Genomic DNA, 21,804 nt, shown 5'->3' with positions numbered 1-21,804 from the left:
CCACTGGAAGATGCCCATAGATCATGCATGAAGTCCAAAACACCTCCAGGGGTTTTGGACTTCAACTCCCATAATTCCTGGCAGCCAAAGAAGGTCCTTCAGTAGGGCTCAATGGGTCCTCTCCATTGGAAGATGTCCATAGACCATGCATGGGCCAACTTTGGCCTTCCAGGTGTTTTGGACTTCAACCCTCATAATTCCTAACAGCTAAAGAAGGTCCTTCAGTAGGACTCAATGGGTCCTTTCCACTAGAAGAAGCCCATAGACCATGCATGGGCCAACTTTGGCCCTCCAGGTGTTTTGGACATCAACGCCCATAATTACTAAGAGCCAAAGAAGGTCCTCCAGTGGTCCAACTCAAGGGGTTCTCTCCACTAGAAGATGCCCATAGACCATACATGGGCCAACTTTGGCCCTCCAGCTGTTTGGACTTCAACTCCCATAATTCCTAAGAGCCAAAGAAGGTCCTCCAGTGGGGCTCAATGGGTTCTCTCCACTAGACGAAGCCCATAGAGCATGCATGGGCAAACGTTGGCCCTCCAGGTGTTTTGGACTTCAACTCCCATCATTCCTAACAGCCAAAGAGGTCCTCCAGTGGGGCTCAATGGGTTCTCTCCCCTGAAGATGCCCATAGACTATGCATGGACCAACTTTGGCCCTCCAGGCATTTTGGACTTCAACTCCCATAATTCCTAACAGCCAAAGAAGGTCCTCCAGTGGGGCTCAATGGGTCCTCTCCATTGGAAGATGCCCATAGACCATGCACGGGCCAACTTTGGCCCTCCAGGTGTTTTGGACTTCAACTCCCATAAATCCTAACAGCCTATCGGCTGTTCAAATACTCCAAAGACAGATGATCTGTCCACTAAACAGAAAAACACATTTACAAGTTTGTTTGCCCTTCGGTGGCCAGGCAGAAGCATCCCTTGGCATCTTTCCCAGGCATATCACTTCCTGTAAATGCTGGGTTTCCAGTAAAAACGTCTAAAGTACCTGTTGCAAAGTGTGTATTTTTGAAGGAAAAAAGAGAGAGAAAACGAGAAATCCTCAATCCATATTTCCAAATATAAACCACCTTCCTCTTGGTTTCCTTAATTTGACGGTCCTTACTGTCCTCTGCCACTTCCCTTCATCATGAAATTCAATCAGGCCATCTTTTGAAATAGATTCTCGGGGCAGTGGTTTGGAGGGGGGGGGGGGAGCTTATTATGGTCAATATCCTGCAAAACCTTTTATAGGCAGGCTGGCAGGGCATTGTGGGCAAGCAGACAGGCACTGAGTTGTTTGTTCTGCTCCACAGTCATATAAGGTGGAGGGTTCTTCTAGGCAGTGCCATTTTGCCAGGTTGCTTTTTGATCTAACCACTGCGCTTCTGAGTCTGTTCAGGGACTTCCAAGTTGCCCATTCTTGGTTTGCCCTGGAGGAAGACCCTCCCTTGTGGGGGAGGGGGCATCCAATTGGGATTGCTTGGTTTTGCTTCCCAGAGGGATAGTCTTGCTGTTGCTGGGGGAGCATTAAGAGGAGTGGTGCTTCTCAAAGAGACATGCACAAGAAGTGGAAAAAGGGAGAAATCACCAAAGAAGTATTCAAACAAATAGCCAACACCTGTAGGGAAAAGGTCCGCAAGGCTAAAGCACAAAACGAGCTCAGGCTTGCCAGGGACATTAAAAACAATAAAAAGGGATTCTTTTCGTATGTCAGTAGAAAAAGGAAAAACAAGGAGGCGATAGGACCTCTTTGAGGAGAAGATGGGGCAATGCTGGCAGGGGATGATAGGGAAAAGGCAGAACTACTTAATGCCTTCTTTGCCTCGATCTTCTCACAAAAAGAAAGTCATCTTCAACCTCAGCAAGATGGAGTGGATGAGGGATTGAAGGACATCCAACCCCAAATTGGGAAACAAGTCATCCAGGAATACCTGGCCGCTCTTAATGAGTTCAAGTCCCCTTTCAGGGCCAGATCAACTACACCCCAGAGTATTGAAGGAACTAGCGGAAGTCATCTCGGAACCATTGGCAACCATCTTTGAGAGTTCTTAGAGAACGGGAGAAGTTCCAGCAGATTGGAGGAGGGCCAATGTGGTCCCAATCTTCAAGAAGGGAAAAAAGGATGACCCAAAACAATGACCAATGTCCGGTCAGCCTCACGTCGATACCAGGCAAGATTCTGGAAAAGATTGTGAAGGAAGCGGTCTGCAAACACTTAGAAACAAATGCGGTCATTGCTAATAGTCAACATGGATTGATCAAAAAGAAGTCATGCCAGACTCATGAGATCTCTTCTTTCGAGAGAGTTACAAGCTGGGTAGATGCAGGGAATGATGCCGTGGATGGAGCGTGTCTGGATTTCAGGATGGCCTTCCATGGACAAGGTCCCCCATGACCTTCTGGCAAGGAAACTTTGTGACCGTCTTCAGCTGGAGAACCTAAGTGTTCCTACAGAATACTCGAAGTCTCCAGGTCCAATGTGGGCGAGGCAAAACTACGGTGAGGTGCATTTGGAATTGGTTAAATGGACGAACCCAGAGGGTGCTCACCAATGCTTCCTCTTCATCCTGGAAAGAAGTCACGAGCGGAGGGCCACAAGCATGGTTCCGTCCTGGGCCTGGTCCTGTTCAACATCTTTATTAATGACTTAGATAAAGGGCTACAAGGCAGGATCACCAAGTTTGCAGACGACACCAAATTGGGAGCGATAGCCAATACTCCAGAGGACAGGAGCAGGATTCAAAGGGATCTCCACAGATTAGAGAGATGAGTGGCCAAAACTCACAAAATGAAGTTCAACGGGAACAAATGCAAGATACTCCACTTTGGCAGGAAAAACGAAATGCAAAGAGACAGAATGGGGGACGATGAGGCCTTAGCATTGAATGGTTGCGTTGCTAAAGCGCGAAGTATGGATGGTCAATCAATGCAACTTAAGCAACGTATGTGGCAGGTACTGGCTTGTTCAGTAGACTCTCCTCTACAGTTCCATTCATCCAGTCCAACCCCATTCTGCCAAGAAGCAGGAATATTGCATTCAAATCACCCCTGACAGATGGCCATCCAGCCCCTGTTTAAAAGCTTCCAAAGAAGGAGCCTCCAACACACTCCGGGGCAGAGAGTTCCACTGCTGAACGGCTCTCACAATCAAGTTCTTCCTCATGTTCAGATGGAATCTCCTTTCTTGTAGTTTGAAGCCATTGCTCCATTGCGTCCTAGTCTCCAAGGAAGCAGAAAACAAGCTTGCTCCCTCCTCCTCCCTATGACTTCCTCTCACATATTTATCCATGGCTATTATATCTCCTCTCAGCCTTCTCTTCTTCAGGCTAAACATGCCCAGCTCCTTAAGCCGCTCCTCATAGGGCTTGTTCTCCAGACCCTTGATCATTTTAGTCTCCCTCCTCTGGACACATTCCAGCTTGTCAGTATCTCTCTTGAATTGTGGTGCCCAGAACTGGACACAATACTCCAAGTGTGGTCTAACCAAAGCGGAATAGAGCATGGGGAGCATTACTTCCCTGGATCTAGTCACTAGGCTCCTCTTGATGCAGGTCAAAATCCCATTGCCTTTTTTTGCTGCCACATCACATTCCTGGCTCATGTTTAACTTGTTGTCCACGAGGACTCCAAGATCTTTTTCACACGTGCTGCTCTCAAGCCAGGCATTGTCCCCCATTTTGTATCTTTGCATTTCGTTTTTCCTGCCAAAGTGGAGTATCTTGCATTTATCACTGTTGAACTTCATTTTGTTAGTTTTGGCCATTCATCTCTCTAATCTGTCAAGATCCCTTTGAGTCCTGCTCCTGTCCTCTGGAGTATTGGCTCTCCCTCCCAATTTGGTGTCGTCTGCAAACTTGATGATCCTGCCTTCTAGCCCTTCGTCTAAGTCGTTAATAAAGATGTTGAACAGGACCCCCACTGGGTAAAGGTTGCACGTCCTGTTCTAAAGGAAATTCTTTACAGGCCCAGCGCTCGACAGAACATAATTATAGTAATTATTAGGGCTGGGCGGTTTCGTTTCGTTAATTTGTAATTTGTTAAAAATTCGTTATTTTTTTTTGTTAACGAAGCGATAACGAACCATTCTGGAGCAACTTAAAAACGAAACAAATGTTTCAATTCGTTTTGTAAATGCTTCGTATTTCGTTATGTATTCGTTTCGTTATTGGTTTGAGGTCGTTTCGTTATTATTTCCGCATGTCTGGGGCAAGTTTTATAGTTGTTTTTTGTTTAATTAGTGAAAAAAAATTATAATATCACACCAACAGTCAACAACAGAGGGAGAGGGAAGCTTCAGAAGTTTTTTTTAGCGTATTGCGCGATCGCGGCCGCCATTAACGAATCGATTCGTTATTGTTTCGTTATTGTTTTGTAATTTTTTTACCATTTACGAAATTTCGTAAATATCGAACTTTTTTAAGGAAAATTTCGGAATTCTTTTAAATATCGAAACGCAAAAAACCCCAAAAAATGAATCGATTTTAGAAACAAATTTTTCTGTTGTTACCCAGGCCTAGTTATGTGCAATTATTTTAAGGAAATGGTATCAAATTTTTATTACTTTTGTCATATCAACCATTTTTTCACAAATACTTTAGAAATGAAGCGCCAGCATCTCCCGGTTTTGTAATCAACCATTTTTAATGGATTGCACATCCCTATTGTTTACGATTCTAAGAATCATAGAATCCTAGAATCCTAGAATTGAAAGAGACCTCATGGGTCATCCAGTCCAACCCCATTCTGCCAAGAAGCAGGAATATTGCATTCAAATCACCCCTGACAGATGGCCATCCAGACACTGTTTAAAAGCCTCCAACGAAGGAGCCTCCACCACACTCCAGGGCAGAGAGTTCCACTGCTGAACGGCTCTCACAGTCAGCAAGTTCTTCCTCATGTTCAGATGGAATCTCCTCTCTTCTAGTTTGAAGCCATTGTTCCATTGCGTCCTGTCTCCAGGGAAGCAGAAAACAAGTTCTCTCCCTCTTCCTCCCTGTGGCTTCCTCTCACATATTTATACATGGCTATCATATCCCCTCTCAGCCTTCTCTTCTTCAGGCTAAACATGCCCAGCTCCTTAAGCCGCTCCTCATAGGGCTTGTTTTCCAGACCCTTGATCATTTTAGTCGCCCTTCCAGATCCGAAGACAGTGTTCCAAAGGAGACCCAAGAAGTGCCGAATAGAGTGGGTCTCTGACTCTCTGCCTCCGTAGTCAGGCTTGCAAGACATCAAGGTTCAGCCAGAAATCCTTCCAAAACCTAGCAAAGGAAAAAAGAGAGAAGATCCAGTCATCTCACCTGGACAGTGGACAAGTTTGCCCCAAGAAAAGCGGTTGCTCCTATCCAAGAGGAATGGATGGAAAACAATAAGAGGCCCAGAAATGCTTTTGATCTCCAGAGAAGTTGAAAGCCTTGGCAGCATCTCCGGGTTTCATATTTGGGGATCTGCAGCTCCGCATTCCTTTGCAGCAACATGAAAGCGAGGGGAGCGAGGGCTCTTTCGCTCCTGTGCAGACAGGGCTCAGCCGCTGAAGTCACCCGAAAGGAATGCTTGGATTTTGCACCCCGTTTTGCAAGGCAGGGAAACAGGAGCCGCACCAAGAGAGTGATCAGACACACGGTTTATGGTGCGGGTGGCTTGGAGAAGCTGCTTTTGGGGATTACAGTTCCCAAAGACCTCCAGCCAACGGCAATTCTAGAAACTGTAATATGTAATGTTTCAATTGACCACCATGATTAGCATTTAATGGCCTGGCAGTGACTGGAGCAATCTCTTGTTTAGAGGTGATTAGATGTAGGTTGTTGTAGGTTTTTTCGGGCTATATGGCCATGTTCTAGAGGCATTCTCTCCTGACGTTTCGCCTGCATCTATGGCAAGCATCCTCAGAGGTAGTGAGTTCTGTTGGAAGTAGGGAAAAGGGTTTATATAACTGTGGAATGACCAGGGTGGGACAAAGGACTCTTGTCTGCTGGATCAAGGTGTGAATGTTTCAACTGACCACCTTGATTAGCATTGGATGGCCTGGCAGTGCCTGGGACAATCTTTTGTTGAGAGGTGATTAGATGTATAAACTCTTTTTCCTAGATTGTTGTAGGTTTTTTCGGGCTATATGGCCATGGTCTAGAGGCATTCTCTCCTGACGTTTCACCTGCATCTATGGCAAGCATCCTCAGAGGTAGTGAGGTTTGTTGGAACAAGGAAAAAGGGTTTATATATCTGTGGAATGACCAGGGTGGGACAAAGGACTCTTGTCTGCTGGAGCAAGGTGTGAATGTTTCAACTGACCACCTTGATTAGCATTGGATGGCCTAGCAGTGCCTGGAGCAATCTTTTGTTGAGAGGTGATTAGATGTATAAACTTTTTTTCCTAGGTTGTTGTAGGTTTTTTCGGGCTATATGGCCATGGTCTAAAGGCATTTTCTCCTGATGTTTTGCCTGCATCTCTGGCAAGCATCCTCAAAGATAGTGAGGTCGGTTGGAACTAGGAAAATGGGTTTATATATCTGTGGAATGATCAGGGTGGGACAAAGAACTCTTGTCTGTTGGAGCAAGGTGTGAATGTTTCAACTGGAATGGCAGTGCCTGGAGCAATCTTTTGTTGAGAGGTGATTAGATGTATAAACACTTTTTCCTAGTTCCAACAGACCTCACTACCTCTGAGGATGCTTGCCATAGATGCAGGCGAAACGTCAGGAGAGAATGCCTCTAGAACATGGCCACACAGTCTGAAAAAACCTACAACAACCCAGTGATTCTGGCTATGAAAGCCTTCGACAATACATTGTAATATTTCTTCTAAGGATGGATCTACTCTGCCATATCACCCAGATTATCCACATTATCTGCTCTGAACTGAATTATATGAGTCTACACTGCCATAAAATCCAGTTCGAAGCAGTGAACAGTGGACACTCATTGCCTCCCAATCCATTCCTTGGAGGCTTTGAAACAGAGGCTGGAGGGCCATCAGTCAGGGGTGCTTTGATGGTGCTTTTCCTGCATGGAGGAAGGAGGTTGGACTGGATGGACCATGTGTCTTCCAACTTTATGATTCTATTCCTTTGAGGCCAAGAGAGTGTGACTTTCCCAAAGTTGCCCTGTGGACTTCCTTGACCAAGCGGGGAATCAGATCCTTCTCTCGTATGCTTCTGCGAAGGTGTTTAGAGTGGCTTGTGGATCTTCTTCTGAATGCGCACAGACGACGTTGTCATCAGCATACTGGAGTTCTATAACAGATGTTGTTGTAACCTTGGTTTTGGCTTTCCGTCTGCTGAGGTTGAATAGCTTGCCATCTGTCCGATAGATGATTTCCACTCCGCTGGGAAGCTTCCCATCAGCAAGGTGAAGTATCCTTGAATAATCCAGGTGAATAATCCAGGAAACGTGGATTATTATGTCACTCCAATTGGGGCATATTAGGAAATTTCCTGTTGGATTTTTAACCCCCCCCCCTCCCCCTTTTCCTCATCTTTGATCAATGATCCCTTTGGCCATAGGAAGTAAACAAAAAAAGCCGAAAACCAGAAGCTAAAACGGGCCGGGGCTTTAAATAGACCTGATTCCATTGCACAACTTTTCTCTCTTCCTTCTTCTTTTTTTCTTGTAAGAAGCAGGTTTGCAATTAAGCTTCGCCAGGCTGAATTTTCTACCACAAAACAGGATGACCGGACAATGTGTCACCAACATCCTTTGTCATCATCGTGGCAGCAAAATTTACTGCCCAGTCTGGCTAAATATGGAGGTTTCCAGCTTTTGTGCTGAAGTTCTGAAGTTCACCTTGTTGCAAAAATACGACATGACCAGATGGCCGCGTTTGGTCCTCGTTCTCGCAGGGAGTCAGGGCCATACCTGGATATCTCTCTGAACTGTTAGCGACAAAGATATGTCCATGCACAAAATTTACGACAGATCTTCAGAGGTATTATTTCAGTTGCCGAATTTTGTTTCTTTATTTCTTTATTTACTGTATTTGTGTACCGCATTTCTCAGCCGATTGGAGACTCAAGGCGGTTTCATCTACTTTCAATTACTAAATATATTATCTACTTTCCCATAAATTATATAGGTTTATAAATCATGCTCTCAACTAGTCCAATGTGGACGAGGCAAAACTATGGTGAGGTGGATCTGTAATTGGTTAAGTGGACGAACACAGAGGGTGCTCACTAATGCTTCCTCTTCATCTTGGAAAGAAGTGACGAGTGGAGTGCCACAAGCAGGGTTCCGTCCTGGGCCCGGTCCTGATCAGGATCTTCATTCATGACTCTTAGATGAAGGGTTAGAAGGCAGGATCATCAAGTCTGCAGACGACACCAAATTGGGAGGGATAGCCAATAGTCCAGAGGACAGGAGCAGAATTCAAAACGATCTTGACAGATTAGAGAGATGAATGGCCAAAGCTAACAAAATGAAGTTCAACAGTGACAAATGCAAGATACTCCACTTTGGCAGAAAAAATGAAATGCAAAGAGACAGAATGGGGGATGCCTGGCTCGAGAGCAGGACGTGTGAAAAAGATCTTGGAGTCCTCGTGGACAACAAGTTAAACATGAGCCAGGAATGTGATGTGGTGGCAAAAAAGCCAATGGGATTGTGGCCTGCATCAATAGGAGCCTAGTGTCTAGATCTAAGGAAGTCATGCTACCCCTCTATTCTGCTTTGGTTAGACCACACCTGGAATATTGTGTCCAATTCTGGGCACCACAATTCAAGAGAGATATTGACAAGCTGGAATGTGTCCAGAGGAGGGGGACTCAAAGGATCAAGGGTCTGGAGAACAAGCCCTATGAGGAGCGGCTTAGGGAACTGGGCATGTTTAGCCTGAAGAAGAGAAGGCTGAGAGGAGACATGATAGCCATGTATAAATATGTGAGAGGAAGCCACAGGGAGGAGGGAGCAAGCTTGTTTTCTGCTTCCTTGGAGACTAGGACGCAATGGAACAATGGCTTCAAACTACAAGAGAGGAGATTCCATCTGAACATTAGGAAGAACTTCCTGACTGTGAGAGCCGTTCAGCAGTGGAACTCTCTGCCCCGGAGTGTGGTGGAGGATCCTTCTTTGGAAGCTTTTAAGCAGAGGCTGGATGGCCATCTGTCTGGGGTGATTTGAATACAATATTCCTGCTTCTTGGCAGAATGGGGTTGGACTGGATGGCCCATGAGGTCTCTTCCAACTCTTTGATTCTATGATTCTATGATTCTTAAGAGACCGAAAAATAAGTAAAGATTTACATTGACATTACGTCTAGTTGTGTCCAACTCTGGGGACACAACTAAGCCGTAAAGCAGGTGTTGTGGGTAGTCGCCTCCAAGGTCATGTGGCCGCTGGCATGACTGTATGGAGCGCCACTATCTTCCTGCTGAAGTGGTACCTATTGATCTACTCACATTTGCAAGTTTTCGAACTGCTAGGTTGGCAGAAGCTGGGCCTAACAGCGGGAGCTCACCCTGTTCCCTGGACTTGAACCGCCGACCTTTCGGTCAGCAAGTTCAGTAGCTCAGTGGTTTGTTTCTAGCACCCACTTTTTGTTTGATGTTCAGGCAGTGCTTCTTGTAGGTAAAAGCACAGTCCAGAGTGACTCCCAGGTATTTGGGTGTGCTGCAATGCTCCAGTGGGATTCCTTCCCAGGTAATCCTCAGAGCTCGGGATGCTTGTCTGTTCTTAAGGTGAAAGGCACATGTTTGTGTTTTAGATGGATTAGGGATCAGCTGGTTTTCCCTGTAATAGGCAGTCAGAGCACCTAGAGCTTCGGAAAGCTTCTGTTCAACCATCTCAAAGCTCCCTGCTTGAGTGGTGATGGCACGATCATCAGCATAGATGAAGCTCTCTGTCCCTTCTGGCAGTGGCTGGTCATTTGTGTAGATGTTGAACATGGATGGAGCAAGCACGCTCCCCTGAGGCAGGCCGTTCTTCTGTGTCCGCCATCTGCTTCTCTGGCCCTGGAACTCAACAAGGAAGCTCCTGTTTGGTGGCTGATTTCCTTGAGCGGTGATGGCACGATCATCAGCATAGATGAAGCTCTCTGTCCCTTCTGGCAGTGGCTGGTCATTTGTGTAGATGTTGAACATGGATGGAGCAAGCACGCTCCCCTGAGGCAGGCCGTTCTTCTGTTTCCGCCATCTGCTTCTCTGGCCCTGGAACTCAACAAAAAAGCTCCTGTTTTGTAGCAGGTTTCCTATGAGGCGGGTGAGGTGATATTATACATTTTTCTCAGGAGGAGTATCATAAGCTGCGGACAGGTCTCTGAAGACAGCTCCTGTGATCTGCTGCCTTTCAAAGCCATCTTCGATGTGCTGAGTCAGGTTCAGCACTTGCAATTTATTTTTATTTATTTTCTTTAAAATTTTTCTATACCGATCTTCTCACCTCCAGGAGGGACTCAGATCCGGTTCACAACATGTGTTCATATGCAAAATACAAACCACACAATGCATTATCATGACACGTTAAAAACATATTACAATACAACATCGTCATCATCACAATTACACAGCCAAGTCGTCAAAAACATTCATGGTCATAATTCACAGTTACTCATTCGCCTTCCATGTGGACCAGAGTTGACTCAGTTGTCAAAGGCCGCATTCCATAGCCAAGTCTTTGTTAATTTCCTGAACGTCTGGAGGGAGGGAGCCATTCTAATCTCCTGTGGGAGGGAGTTCCAAAGCCGGGGAGCCACCATCAAGAAGGCCCTGTCTCTCGTCTCCACCAACCGCGATTCTGACAGTGGTGGGATCGAGCTTTTGCCTTTCCTGAAGCCAGCTTGCTGTGGGATCAGACAGGGGTCTATTTTTTTCCATAATTCTATGCAAAATAAGTCTCTCCAGAACTTTGTAGAGGTGGCACAACAGGGAGATTGTGTGCTGGGGCTGGAAACATCCTTTATGTAAGATATTTTTTTGCACCCAGGCTCTGTTTGGTTTCCCAACGAGGGTTTTCTCCTCCGCTCCGCTCCGCACCTATTGCCTCTTTGCTTTTCAAACCTGACAGCTGTAATGAAAGGGCCTCCAAGAAAGGACAGTCCTGCCCTTTGGTTCGATGTGTGCACAAAAAGAGTCCACAAAAGGGAAGGAGGGATCGCGTTGGGTGCCAGCAAACCGCAGGGAGCTTTAAACTCGGAAAGAGTAAATACCGCCATTGTAATAAAGCAAGGAGATTTGAAATTCTGTCCGCAGTTGCAGGTTGTTCCCCTTCTTTCTCTCTCTTTCTGGTGACTTTCTAAAGAAATGGCTCGGCTGTTGTTTTTGGCCCGTTGACTCCCAGAGGCCAAAAGCAAGAGAGAGCGATTTGCTGTCATGTGTTATTCTGGAGGGCAAGTCTCCTCTCGACTCAATGGGTTTGTCTCTCTTTACCTGGCAGGTGTACGTCAACGGAGAATGGGTGACCAGCATCGGAGAAGGGGGCAGCTTCGGAGAGCTTGCGCTCATCTATGGGACGCCACGCGCTGCCACCGTCAAAGCCAAGACCGACCTCAAGCTCTGGGGCATCGACCGGGATAGCTACCGGCGCATTTTAATGGTGGGTGCACAACCGCATGCCATTCTCACATTAGGGCTTGTGCCGTCACACCCAGACACTATGAAATTAAAACTAAGATGTGCTTCTCTCTTAATCTGGGTGGACCGCGGAGGTCTTTCTTTAAAAGCTCAAAAATTCTCAGCAACTGAGGCCTTACTTACTTACTTAGGCGATCCCTTGTTGGACGAGTAAGATGGTCTTCCATCATGGGTTTCCTTGTGGGTCCGTAGGTGGCTGTGGAGCCCTATTCTTGCTCTGCATCTTCTTCCACAGTGAGGGCATTGGTTTCCAGGTGGAAGGCGGTCCTGGTCGGGGTTAGCTTGGCGTGCCTTCCTCCTGGCACATTTCTCTCTTTCACCCTCCACTCGTGCCTCCTCGAATTCTGCAGCACTGCTGGTCACAGCTGACCTCCAGTTGGAGCGCTCAAGGGCCAGGGCTTCCCAGTTCTCAGTGTCTATGCCAGAGTTTTTAAGGTTGGCTTTGAGCCCATCTTTAAATCTCTTTTCCTGCCCACCAACATTCAGTTTTCCATTCTTGAGTTCGGAGTAGAGCAACTGCTTTGGGAGACGGTGGTCAGGCATCCGGACAACGTGGCCTGTCCAGCGGAGTTGATGTTGGAGGACCATCGCTTCAATGCTGGTGGTCTTTGCTTCTTCCAGCACACTGACGTTTGTCCGCTTGTCTTCCCAAGAGATTTGCAGGATTTTCCGGAGGCAGCGCTGATGGAATCGTTCCAGGAGCTGCATGTGACGTCTGTAGACAGTCCACGTCTCACAGGCGTATAGCAGGGTTGGGAGGACAATAGCTTTATAGACAAGCACCTTGGTATCCCTACGGATGTCCCAGTCCTCAAACACTCTCTGCTTCATTCGGGAAAATGCTGCACTTGCAGAGCTCAGGCGGTGTTGTATTTCGGCGTCGATGTTGACTTTGGTGGAGAGGTGGCTGCCAAGGTAGCGGAAATGGTCGACATTTTCTAATGTGACACCATTAAGCTGTATCTCTGGCATTGGAGAGGGGACGGCTGGTGACTGCTGGAACAGCACTTTGGTTTTCTCGACTGAGAAAACCAACTGAGGCCACTTCAGGTTTGGAACATCAAACAGAATATTTATTTCCAAAGTCCTTGGCAGACTTGGCACACCTTGAAGAAGGTACAACACAAACAGTCAATTTGGTAAACCATAGAGATGATCTTTATTTCTTTTTTCTTTCAGTTACTGAGGTAACTCTTCCCCAAATGGTAGAAAATATCCTGGGATCCTTTCACGCTAACCCTGAGCTGCTATGGTTAGAAAAAACAGGTTTTTCCCTTTCTATAGCTCAAGGTTAGCTTTGGGGATGAAGTAATGCTCAATAATATTCAATAACTCAATATCTAGTATCTATAACTCAATTATCCAAGATCTACTTGCTTTTCGGAAAGCCTGTAAAACCTTTCTTTTCCGACAAGCTTTTGACGGGTGAATAACTCGGGGCGATGTCTGTTTCTTGCTTCTTACTGTTATTTTAAAGCAAACTGTATTAGGTTCTTGTGGGTTTTTTCGGGCTGTATGGCCATGTTCTAGAGGCATTTCTCCTGACGTTTCGCCTGCATCTATGGCAAGCATCCTCAGAGGTTGAGAAGGTCTGTTGGAAGTAGGAAAAATGGGTTTATATATCTGTGGAATGGCTGGGGTGGGGCAAGGAGCTCTTCCCTGCTGCAGTTAGGTGTGAATGTTTCAGCTGATCACCTTCATTAGCATTTGAAGGCCTGCCTGAGCCTGGGAAAATCTGTTGCTGGGAGGTGTTAATCTGTGCCTGGTTTTTTGCTCTGTTGTTCAGCTGTTATAATTTTAGAGTTTTTTAATACTGGTAGCCAGACTTTGTTCATTTTCATGGTCTCTTCCTTTCTGTTGAAATTGTCCACACGCTTGTGGATTTCAATGGCTTCTCTGTGTAGTCTGACATGGTGGTTGTTGGTGTGGTCCAGCAGAACCACACCAACACAGAAATGCTGGACCACACCAACAACCACCATGTCAGACTACACAGAGAAGCCATTGAAATCCACAAGAAGCATGTGGACAATTTCAACAGAAAGGAAGAAACCATGAAAATGAACAAAATCTGGCTACCAGTATTAAAAAACTCTAAAATTATAACAGCTAAACAACAGAGAGGAAAAAACCAGGCACAGATTAACACCTCCCAGCAACAGATTTTCCCAGACTCAGGCAGGCCTTCAAATGCTAATGAAGGTGATCAGCTAAACATTCACACCTAGCTGCAGCAGGGATGAGCTCCTTGCCCCACCCCAGCCATTCCACAGATATATAAACCCATTTTTCCTACTTCCAACAGACCTTCTCAACCTCTGAGGATGCTTGTCATAGATGCAGGCGAAACGTCAGGAGAAATGCCTCTAGATCATGGCTCTATAGCCCGAAAAAACCCACAAGAACCTAGTGATTCCAGCCATGAAAGCCTTCGACAATACATCAAACTGTATTGTTTTAACCTACTTACGTAAACCGCTCCGAGCCAAATTGGGAGTAGCGGTATACAAATCGAATAAATAAATAAATAAGACCCAATATTACTCAATCGTTATTCTATCTATCTATCTCAATTAGCTTCTTTATCTATATAACTCAATCAAGACTCAACTGTACTTACAATGATTTTTTCAGAGCTCCCTGTCTGACCAACAGCACATCTGAAGCTTTCTTTCTCTACTGAAGGAGGCAGGGGAGATTCCAAAATGGAGATCTCAACCCCAGGAAAAAGGGTGGACTCCTAACCCAAAGAGATACTTTCTAAACCAATAACTGCAGGGAGCCTGTAGCCTGGCTTTCCAGACTCTGATACTGTTTAACTTCCAGGGTGCTGCTGGGTCTGTAGCAACCCTGGAGAAATGCAAAGGAACACTATCCCATGCAACTAAAAGGCAACGTAAACTATGCTCCTGGAAGACGGAACAGGGCTGTTTGGGTTCAGTCCTTTCATGATGCTGTAAACCCTTGAGACACTTTGGCTTCCTGTCCTAGACCTTCTACATAGCAATGCACAGGATTGTATGTGGATTGTGGGAGGGGGAAAGCATCGCCAACAAAAGGCCTCCTTCCACAAGGAGAGCTTCCAGCCTTTTCCCTTCCATGCCCAGAAGTGCCCTGAAATAGGACACTTAGATTGGCAAGACCTGGCTGCCAAGAAAGGGCAGGATGTTGCGAGAAACAGGGAAAGGAAAAGCATCAGCAGGTACAGCCAAGCCAGAAAGACAGTAGCAAGAAACGTATGATATCAATCTTATCAATCTCGCTACTGGCACCAATTATAACGGAATGCGTAGTGATCTTACACCAAGTATCCCACAGCTGAACACCACTGTAAAGGACTATATGTAATATCACACTACTGGACAATAGTATGGTAGCGAGATGATGTTAGATGTGTGTAACGGTAGAGTGAACACTGCTTCAGTCTTCTTTTGGTTTAATACTGCCACCAACCCAAGATGCCTTAGGATTTTTAACGTGAATTTCTGAGGGAAACTTTTCCCCTTCTGCCAACACAACTCTTCCCTTAGCTCCCAGAGTGACTGTTTGGATAAGAGATCTTTCTGTGGTATTAGGATGTTAAAGAGGCTGGAATTATCACAAAGGATTACAGATAGATTGAGGAACGATAGAGACCTTTTTGACAGTTAAATAGAAAAGGATTTATTTATAAAAACCACAGACAACTAACTTCTACTTCTGAGAGGCACAAAACGCTTGACTTGTTACAAAAGTGAACTATAGCTTGATGGTTGTTTGAAATAAGTTTCTTCACTTGGTTACTTACAGAGCTAATCAAACAGATATAGCTACTGGTTACAAAAATCCCTCACTCTACTTCAGAGCAATAGTAATGAGTCACTGACTAATCTAACCTAGGTAGTCCCCTGAGTTATCAGCTAACTCTTTCCAGAGTTCTTCCAGCTAACTAACTCAATCTAGAGAGCGAATCCCTTGTCCTATCTCCCACAAGAAATCAGGTAGCTGTCTGACCCTTCCTGTCAGCTAATCAGCCCTGCCTGACACAGACGCTCTCACTCTGAAAACCCAGTTTCAAAAACCCTTCTTCTTCCACCAGCTCCCAATCCTTTTCTCCTCAGAAGCTGAAATCTTTTCCCTCCGAAGACTTGGCTCCTCCCCTCTGCTCTAGCCAATCCCAGGAGACCTCAAACTCCTCCCATCTAGCTATCCTCACTCAAGATGGCTGCTTCCCTGGCATACACTCTCAAAATGGAGGCTTGGCCTACTAGGTAAGAATCAGTACAGACAGATTCAAAGTATATGCCCTGTTTCCCCAAAAATAAGACCTACCCCGAAAATAAGCCCTAGCGTGATTTTTTCAGGGCTTTTGGGGATGCTCGAAACATGAACCTTACAAACTAGGTTTCCACCCATGGGTTTTCATGTTGTTTCCCACAATGGTCCCTCCCGAACTAGGCTTCCGTCCATGGGTTTCCATGTTGCTTTCCCACAATGGTCCCTCCCAAACTAGGCTTATATCCATAGACTTCCATGTTGCTTTCCCACAATTGTCCCTCCCAAACTGGGCTTCCATGTTGCTTTCTCACAATGGTCCCTCCCAAACTCGGTTTACATCCATAGACTTCCATGTTGATTTCCCACACACGACGATGCAATAAGAAGATGAGAGAAAGGAAGGGAGGGAGGACAATGGTCCTTCCCAATCTAGGGTTCCGTTCATGGGCTTCCATGTTGCTTTCCCACAATGGTCCCTCCCAAACTAGGCTTCCGTCCATGGGCTTCTGTAGTGAATCTTATCTAGTAGGCCGGAAAAGAAGCCTGGATAACAGTATGGCAATCCTCCATTTTGAGAGTGTATGCCAGGGAAGCAGCCATTTTGAGTGAGGATAGCTAGAAGATGGGAGGAGTTTGAGGTCTCCTGGGACTGGCTAGAGCAGATGGGAGGAGCCAAGCCTTAGGAAGGAAAAAGATTTCAGCTTCTGAGGAGAAGAGGATTGGGAGCTGGTGGAAGAAGTGTTTTTGAAACTGGGTTTTAAGAAAGAGAGCATCTGTGTCAGCGAGGGCTGATTAGCTGACAGGAAGGGTCAGACAGCTACCTGATTTCTTGTGGGAGATAGCACAAGGGATTAGCTCTCTAGATTGAGTTAGTTAGCTGGAAGAACTCTGGGAAGAGTTAGCTGATAACTCAGGGGACTACCTAGGTTAGGTTAGTCAGTGACTCATTACTATTTCTCTGAAGTAGAGTGAGGGATTTTTGTAACCAGTTGCTATATCTCTTTGATTAGCTCTGTATGTAACCAAGTGAAGAAACTTATTTCAAACAACCATCAAGCTATAGTTCACTTTTGTAACAAGTCAAGCGTTTTGTGCCTCTCAGAAGAAAAAGTTAGTTGTCTGTTTTTATAAATAAATCCTTTTCTGTTTAACTTTCAAAAAGGTCTCTATCGTTCCTCAATCTATCTGTAATCCTTTGTGATAATTCCAGCCTCTTTAACATCCTAATACCACAGAAAGATCTCTTATCCGAGCAGTCATTTTGGGAGCTAAGGGGAGAGCTGTGTTGGCAGAGAAGGGAAAAATTTACCTCAAAGACTCATTTTAAAAAAGCCTAAGGCAGCTTGGGTTGGTGGCAGCATTAAACCAAAAGAAGACTATAAGACAAACAGTGTTCACTCTACCATTTCACACACCTAACATCATCTCGCTACCATACTAGTGTCCGTGGTGTGATATTACACATATAATCCTTCACAGTGGTGTTCAGCTGGGGGATACTTGGTGTTAGATAATTACGCTTTCCATTATATTAGGGGCAAGCGGCATGATTTATAATAAGATATAACTTTGCACTTCTCTATAATTGGTGCCAGTGGCAAGATTGATATAGTATGCTTCCGTCCATGGGCTTCCATGTTGCTTTCCCACAAGTCCAAATGCCCTTTTGTCTCCCCAGGTTGGAGACAATGTGATGTGGCGGCAAAAAAAGCCAATGGGATTTTGGCCTGCATCAATAGGAGCCTAGTGTCTAGATCTAAGGAAGTAACGCTACCCCTCTATTCTGCTTTGGTTAGACCACATCTGGAATATTGTGTCCAATTCTGGGCACCACAATTCAAGAGAGATATTGACTCTAAGCTGGAATGTGTCCAGAGGAGGGCGACTAAAATGATCAAGGGTCTGGAGAACAAGCCCTATGAGGAGCGGCTTAGGGAACTGGGCATGTTTAGCCTGAAGAAGAGAAGGCTGAGAGGAGATATGAGAGCCATGTATAAATATGTGAGAGGAAGCCACAGGGAGGAGGAGGGAGCAAGCTTGTTTTCTGCTTCCCTGGAGACTAGGACGCAAGGGAACAATGGCTTCAAACTACAAGAGAGGAGATTCCATCTGAACATTAGGAAGAACTTCCTGACTGTGAGAGCCGTTCAGCAGTGGAACTCTCTGCCCTGGAGTGTGGTGGAGGCTCCTTCTTTGGAAGCTTTTAAGCAGAGGCTGGATGGCCATCTGTCAGGGGTGATTTGAATGCAATATTCCTGCTTCTTGGCAGAATGGGGTTGGACTGGATGGCCCATGAGGTCTCTTCCAACTCTTTGATTCTATGATTCTATGATTCCTTTTTTACCCACCGTGAGAAATGTAGATTGCTATTCCTCAAAAAAATATCAAACAGAGCTCATTGTGCAAGTTCTCAGAGGAGTCCACAATGATCATCCTTCTAATACAGGCATGCCCACAGACCAGGCATGGGCATACTTGGGCCCTCCAGGTGTTTTGGACTCCAACTCCCACCATTCCTAACAGCCTCAGGCCCTTTCCTTTCCCCTTCAGGCACTTAAACGGAAAAGTTGAAATCCAAAACAACCTGGAGGGCCAGAGTTTGCGGATGCCTGGTCTAGACAATCCGCACTCCTATCCTATATGAGTCTATTGAGGGGGTAGATAACCCCTCCCCATTCCAGATGTTGCTTGATTGCAGCACCCATCGAGGAGGTTCATTGTGAGGACCACAAGCTGCTCATCCTACCTGAGCGCCATTGAGTACGCTGCAGTCATCCGGCGTGTTTTGATCTCATGACCAAGGCACTGTTTCAGTCATTTTTCTCTCGGTGTATGTGTCGTGTTCTCCCAAAAATGCACCTTCGAAGCATAATTCAATCTTGGGCTTACATAAGGATCAAGTGGAATTCCACCCGGGGACCCCACGCCAGCTGTGGACCTGCCAGGCCTGGGCTTTGGATTTGTAACCCAAACCTGGATCTGCCGTTCCTCTTGATCTCCTCGAGTCCGGTCTCTGACGTCACGCGGAGGAGTTTTCCGGGAAGCAGCCAGTCGGCAGCTGGTGGTTCGGATATATTGTTTGGGGAGTTGAGGGGGAGGCAGAACCACGAAAGAAAGAAAGAAAGGAAAGAAAGAAAGAAAGAAAGAAAGAAAGGAAAGAAACAGAACAGAACAGCCAGTCGAAGAACGAGAGAGAGAGAGAGAAGAGCCAGGAAGGAGGGTAGATTGGAGGAACAGAAGGCGAAAGCAAGAAACCACCAAAAGTGGGACTGGAAGGCGTAGGTGTTGGTTTGGAACTAGGCTTCTTTCTGGAGGTGATGGATTCCCCTGATGCTTTCATGGAGCCAACGAATGCAGCCTGATAGGTCTTTCAGATGGACCGTGATGTACTTTTTCATGCGTTCTTTCTCTTCTTCTTTTGTGTATTGAACTGCATGGCTCAAGAGGTCAACATGGCGCAATGGTGCCACCCTTGAGACCAGGGTTCGAATCATAGAATCATAAGAGTTGGAAGAGCTCACACGAGCCATCTAATCCAACCCCCTGTTTGTTGTTGTTTATTCGTTCAGTCACTTCTTCGTGACCTCCTGGACCATCCCAGGCCAGAGCTCCCTGTCGGCCGTGGCCACCCCCAGCTCCTTCAGAGTCAAGCCAGTCCCTTCAAGGATACCATCCATCCACCTTGCTGGAGCCCCCCATTGCACAGTGGGTTAAATCCCTGTGCCGGCAGGACTGAAGACCGACAGGTCGCAGGTTCGAATCCGGGGAGAGGCGGATGAGCTCCCTCTATCAGCTCCAGCTCCTCATGCGGGGACATGAGAGAAGCTGCCCACAAGGATGATAAAAACATCAAATCATCCGGGCGTCTCCTGGGCAACGTCCTTGCAAACGGTCAATTCTCTCACACCAGAAGCGACTTGCAGTTTCTCAAGTCGCTCCTGACACGACAAATAATAATAATAATAATTGTCGAAGGCTTTCATGGCTGGAATCACTAGGTTCTTGTGGGTTTTTTCGGGCTATAGAGCCATGTTCTAGAGGCATTTCTCCTGACGGGGACATGAGAGAAGCCACCCACAAGGATGATAAAAACATCAAATCATCCGGCCGTCCCCTGGGCAACGTCCTTGCAGATGGCCAATTCTCTCACAACAGGAGCAACTCCTGACATGACAAAAAAAAAAAAAAACCACCTTGCTTTTGGTTGGCCCCTCTTCTTTTTCCTTCCATTTTCCGCAGCATCGTTGTCTTCTCTAAACTTTCCTAATCCAACTGCCTGCCATTTAAGAAAAGCATCCCTAGGCATTCACCGAGAAGGCCCTGTCCCTCGTCCCCACCAAACGCACTTGCGACGCAGGTGGGATCATGAGCAGGGCCTCTCCAGATGACCGAAAGGAATGCGTGGGTTCGTATAGAGAGATGCGGTCACGCAGGTAGGCAGGTCCCAAACTGCTTAGGGCTTTGTAGGTGAGCACCTGCACCTTGAATTGGGACCGGAAGATGAACGGCAGCCAATGGAGCTCCTTCAACGGGAGGGTTGACCTCTTTCTGTAGGGAGCGCCAGTTAACAGCCTGGCTGCCGACCGTTGGACCAGTTGGAATTTCCAAGCCGTTTTCAAGGGCAGCCCCACATAGAGCGCATTACAGTAGTCCAATCTAGAGGTGACCAAGGTGTTGCAGCCACAAAAAGTCCCATCTCCCAGGCTCTGCATTTTCTCAAGCTGTGACATGTCTGTTCTTAACATCTTTGGAAAACAATCGACCTTCCTTCCAGAGGAGGGTGACTAAAATGATCAAGGGTCTGGAGAACAAGCCCTATGAGGAGCGGCTTAAGGAGCTGGGCATGTTTAGCCTGAAGAAGAGAAGGCTGAGAGGAGATATGATAGCCATGTATAAATATGTGAGAGGAAGCCACAGGGAGGAGGAGGGAGCAAGCTTGTTTTCTGCTTCCCTGGAGACTAGGACGCAAGGGAACAATGGCTTCAAACTACAAGAGAGGAGATTCCATCTGAACATGAGGAAGAACTTCCTGACTGTGAGAGCCGTTCAGCAGTGGAACTCTCTGCCCCAGAGTGTGGTGGAAGCTCCTTCTTTGGAAGCTTTTAAGCAGAGGCTGGATGGCCATCTGTCGGGGGTGATTTGAATGCAATAATCCTGCTTCTTGGCAGGTGGTTGGACTGGATGGCCCATGAGGTCTCTTCCAACTCTTTGATTCTATGATTCTATGATTCTATCTGAACATGAGGAAGAACTTCCTGACTGTGAGAGCCGTTCAGCAGTGGAACTCTCTGCCCCGGAGTGTGGTGGAGGCTCCTTCTTTGGAAGCTTTTAAACAGAGGCCGGATGGCCATCTCTCAGGGGTGATTTGAATGCAACATTCCTGCTTCTTGGCAGAATGGGGTTGGACTGGATGGCCCAGGAGGTCTCTTCCAACTCTTTGATTCTAGGATTCTATGATTCTCAACTTTCCTAATCCAACTGCCTGCCATTTAAGAAAAGCATCCATAGGCATTCACTGGGAAACCTTGGACAAGCTACACTCTTTCATCTTAGGAATGCCGAGCCAATTCTCCCTTGAAATAAATGGTCACTAAAAGCTTATAGAATCATAGACTCATAGAGTTGGAAGAGGCCTCCTGGGTCATCTAGTCATTCAATCCAACCCCTTGCTGAGGGGCAGGAAAATCGCATTCAAACGCATTATGAAAGATGATGATGATGAAGAAGAAGAAGAAGAAGAGGAGGAGGAGGAGGAAGAAGAACAACAACAATGATGATAATGATGATGAAGAAGGACGACAACAACAACAACACTGGGATTGTGGCGCAGCTGGCTGAGTGTCAGCTGCATTAAGATCACTCTGACCAAAAGGTCATGAGTTCAAAGCCAGCCTGGGTTGGAGTGGGTTTCCAACCAATTGTGTGTAGCCTGTTGTCGACCTTTGCAACCCGAAAGACAGTTGCATCTGTCAAGTAGGAAAATAAGTTGTGCCAGTCAGCTTTTG

The 21,804-nt window shown here is 46.3% G+C and overlaps 1 protein-coding gene across 1 annotated transcript in view; it reads left to right on the top strand.

Annotated features, from left to right (window-relative positions):
* The window catches only part of LOC137098007 (cAMP-dependent protein kinase type I-beta regulatory subunit-like), a 224,657-nt gene that overhangs the window by 127,001 nt on the left and 75,852 nt on the right, over nucleotides 1-21,804 (top strand). Inside the window, exon 7 of the mRNA XM_067473657.1 lies at nucleotides 11,346-11,504. Within this exon, the coding sequence (XP_067329758.1) occupies nucleotides 11,346-11,504 (159 nt within the window). The remainder of the gene's footprint in view (nucleotides 1-11,345; nucleotides 11,505-21,804) is intronic.

The sequence above is a fragment of the Anolis sagrei genome, chromosome X (assembly GCF_037176765.1).
Source record: "Anolis sagrei isolate rAnoSag1 chromosome X, rAnoSag1.mat, whole genome shotgun sequence".
NCBI lineage: Eukaryota > Metazoa > Chordata > Lepidosauria > Squamata > Dactyloidae > Anolis > Anolis sagrei.
Note: the sequence above shows the minus strand (reverse complement) of the source record. Positions and strands in the feature narration are given on the sequence as shown.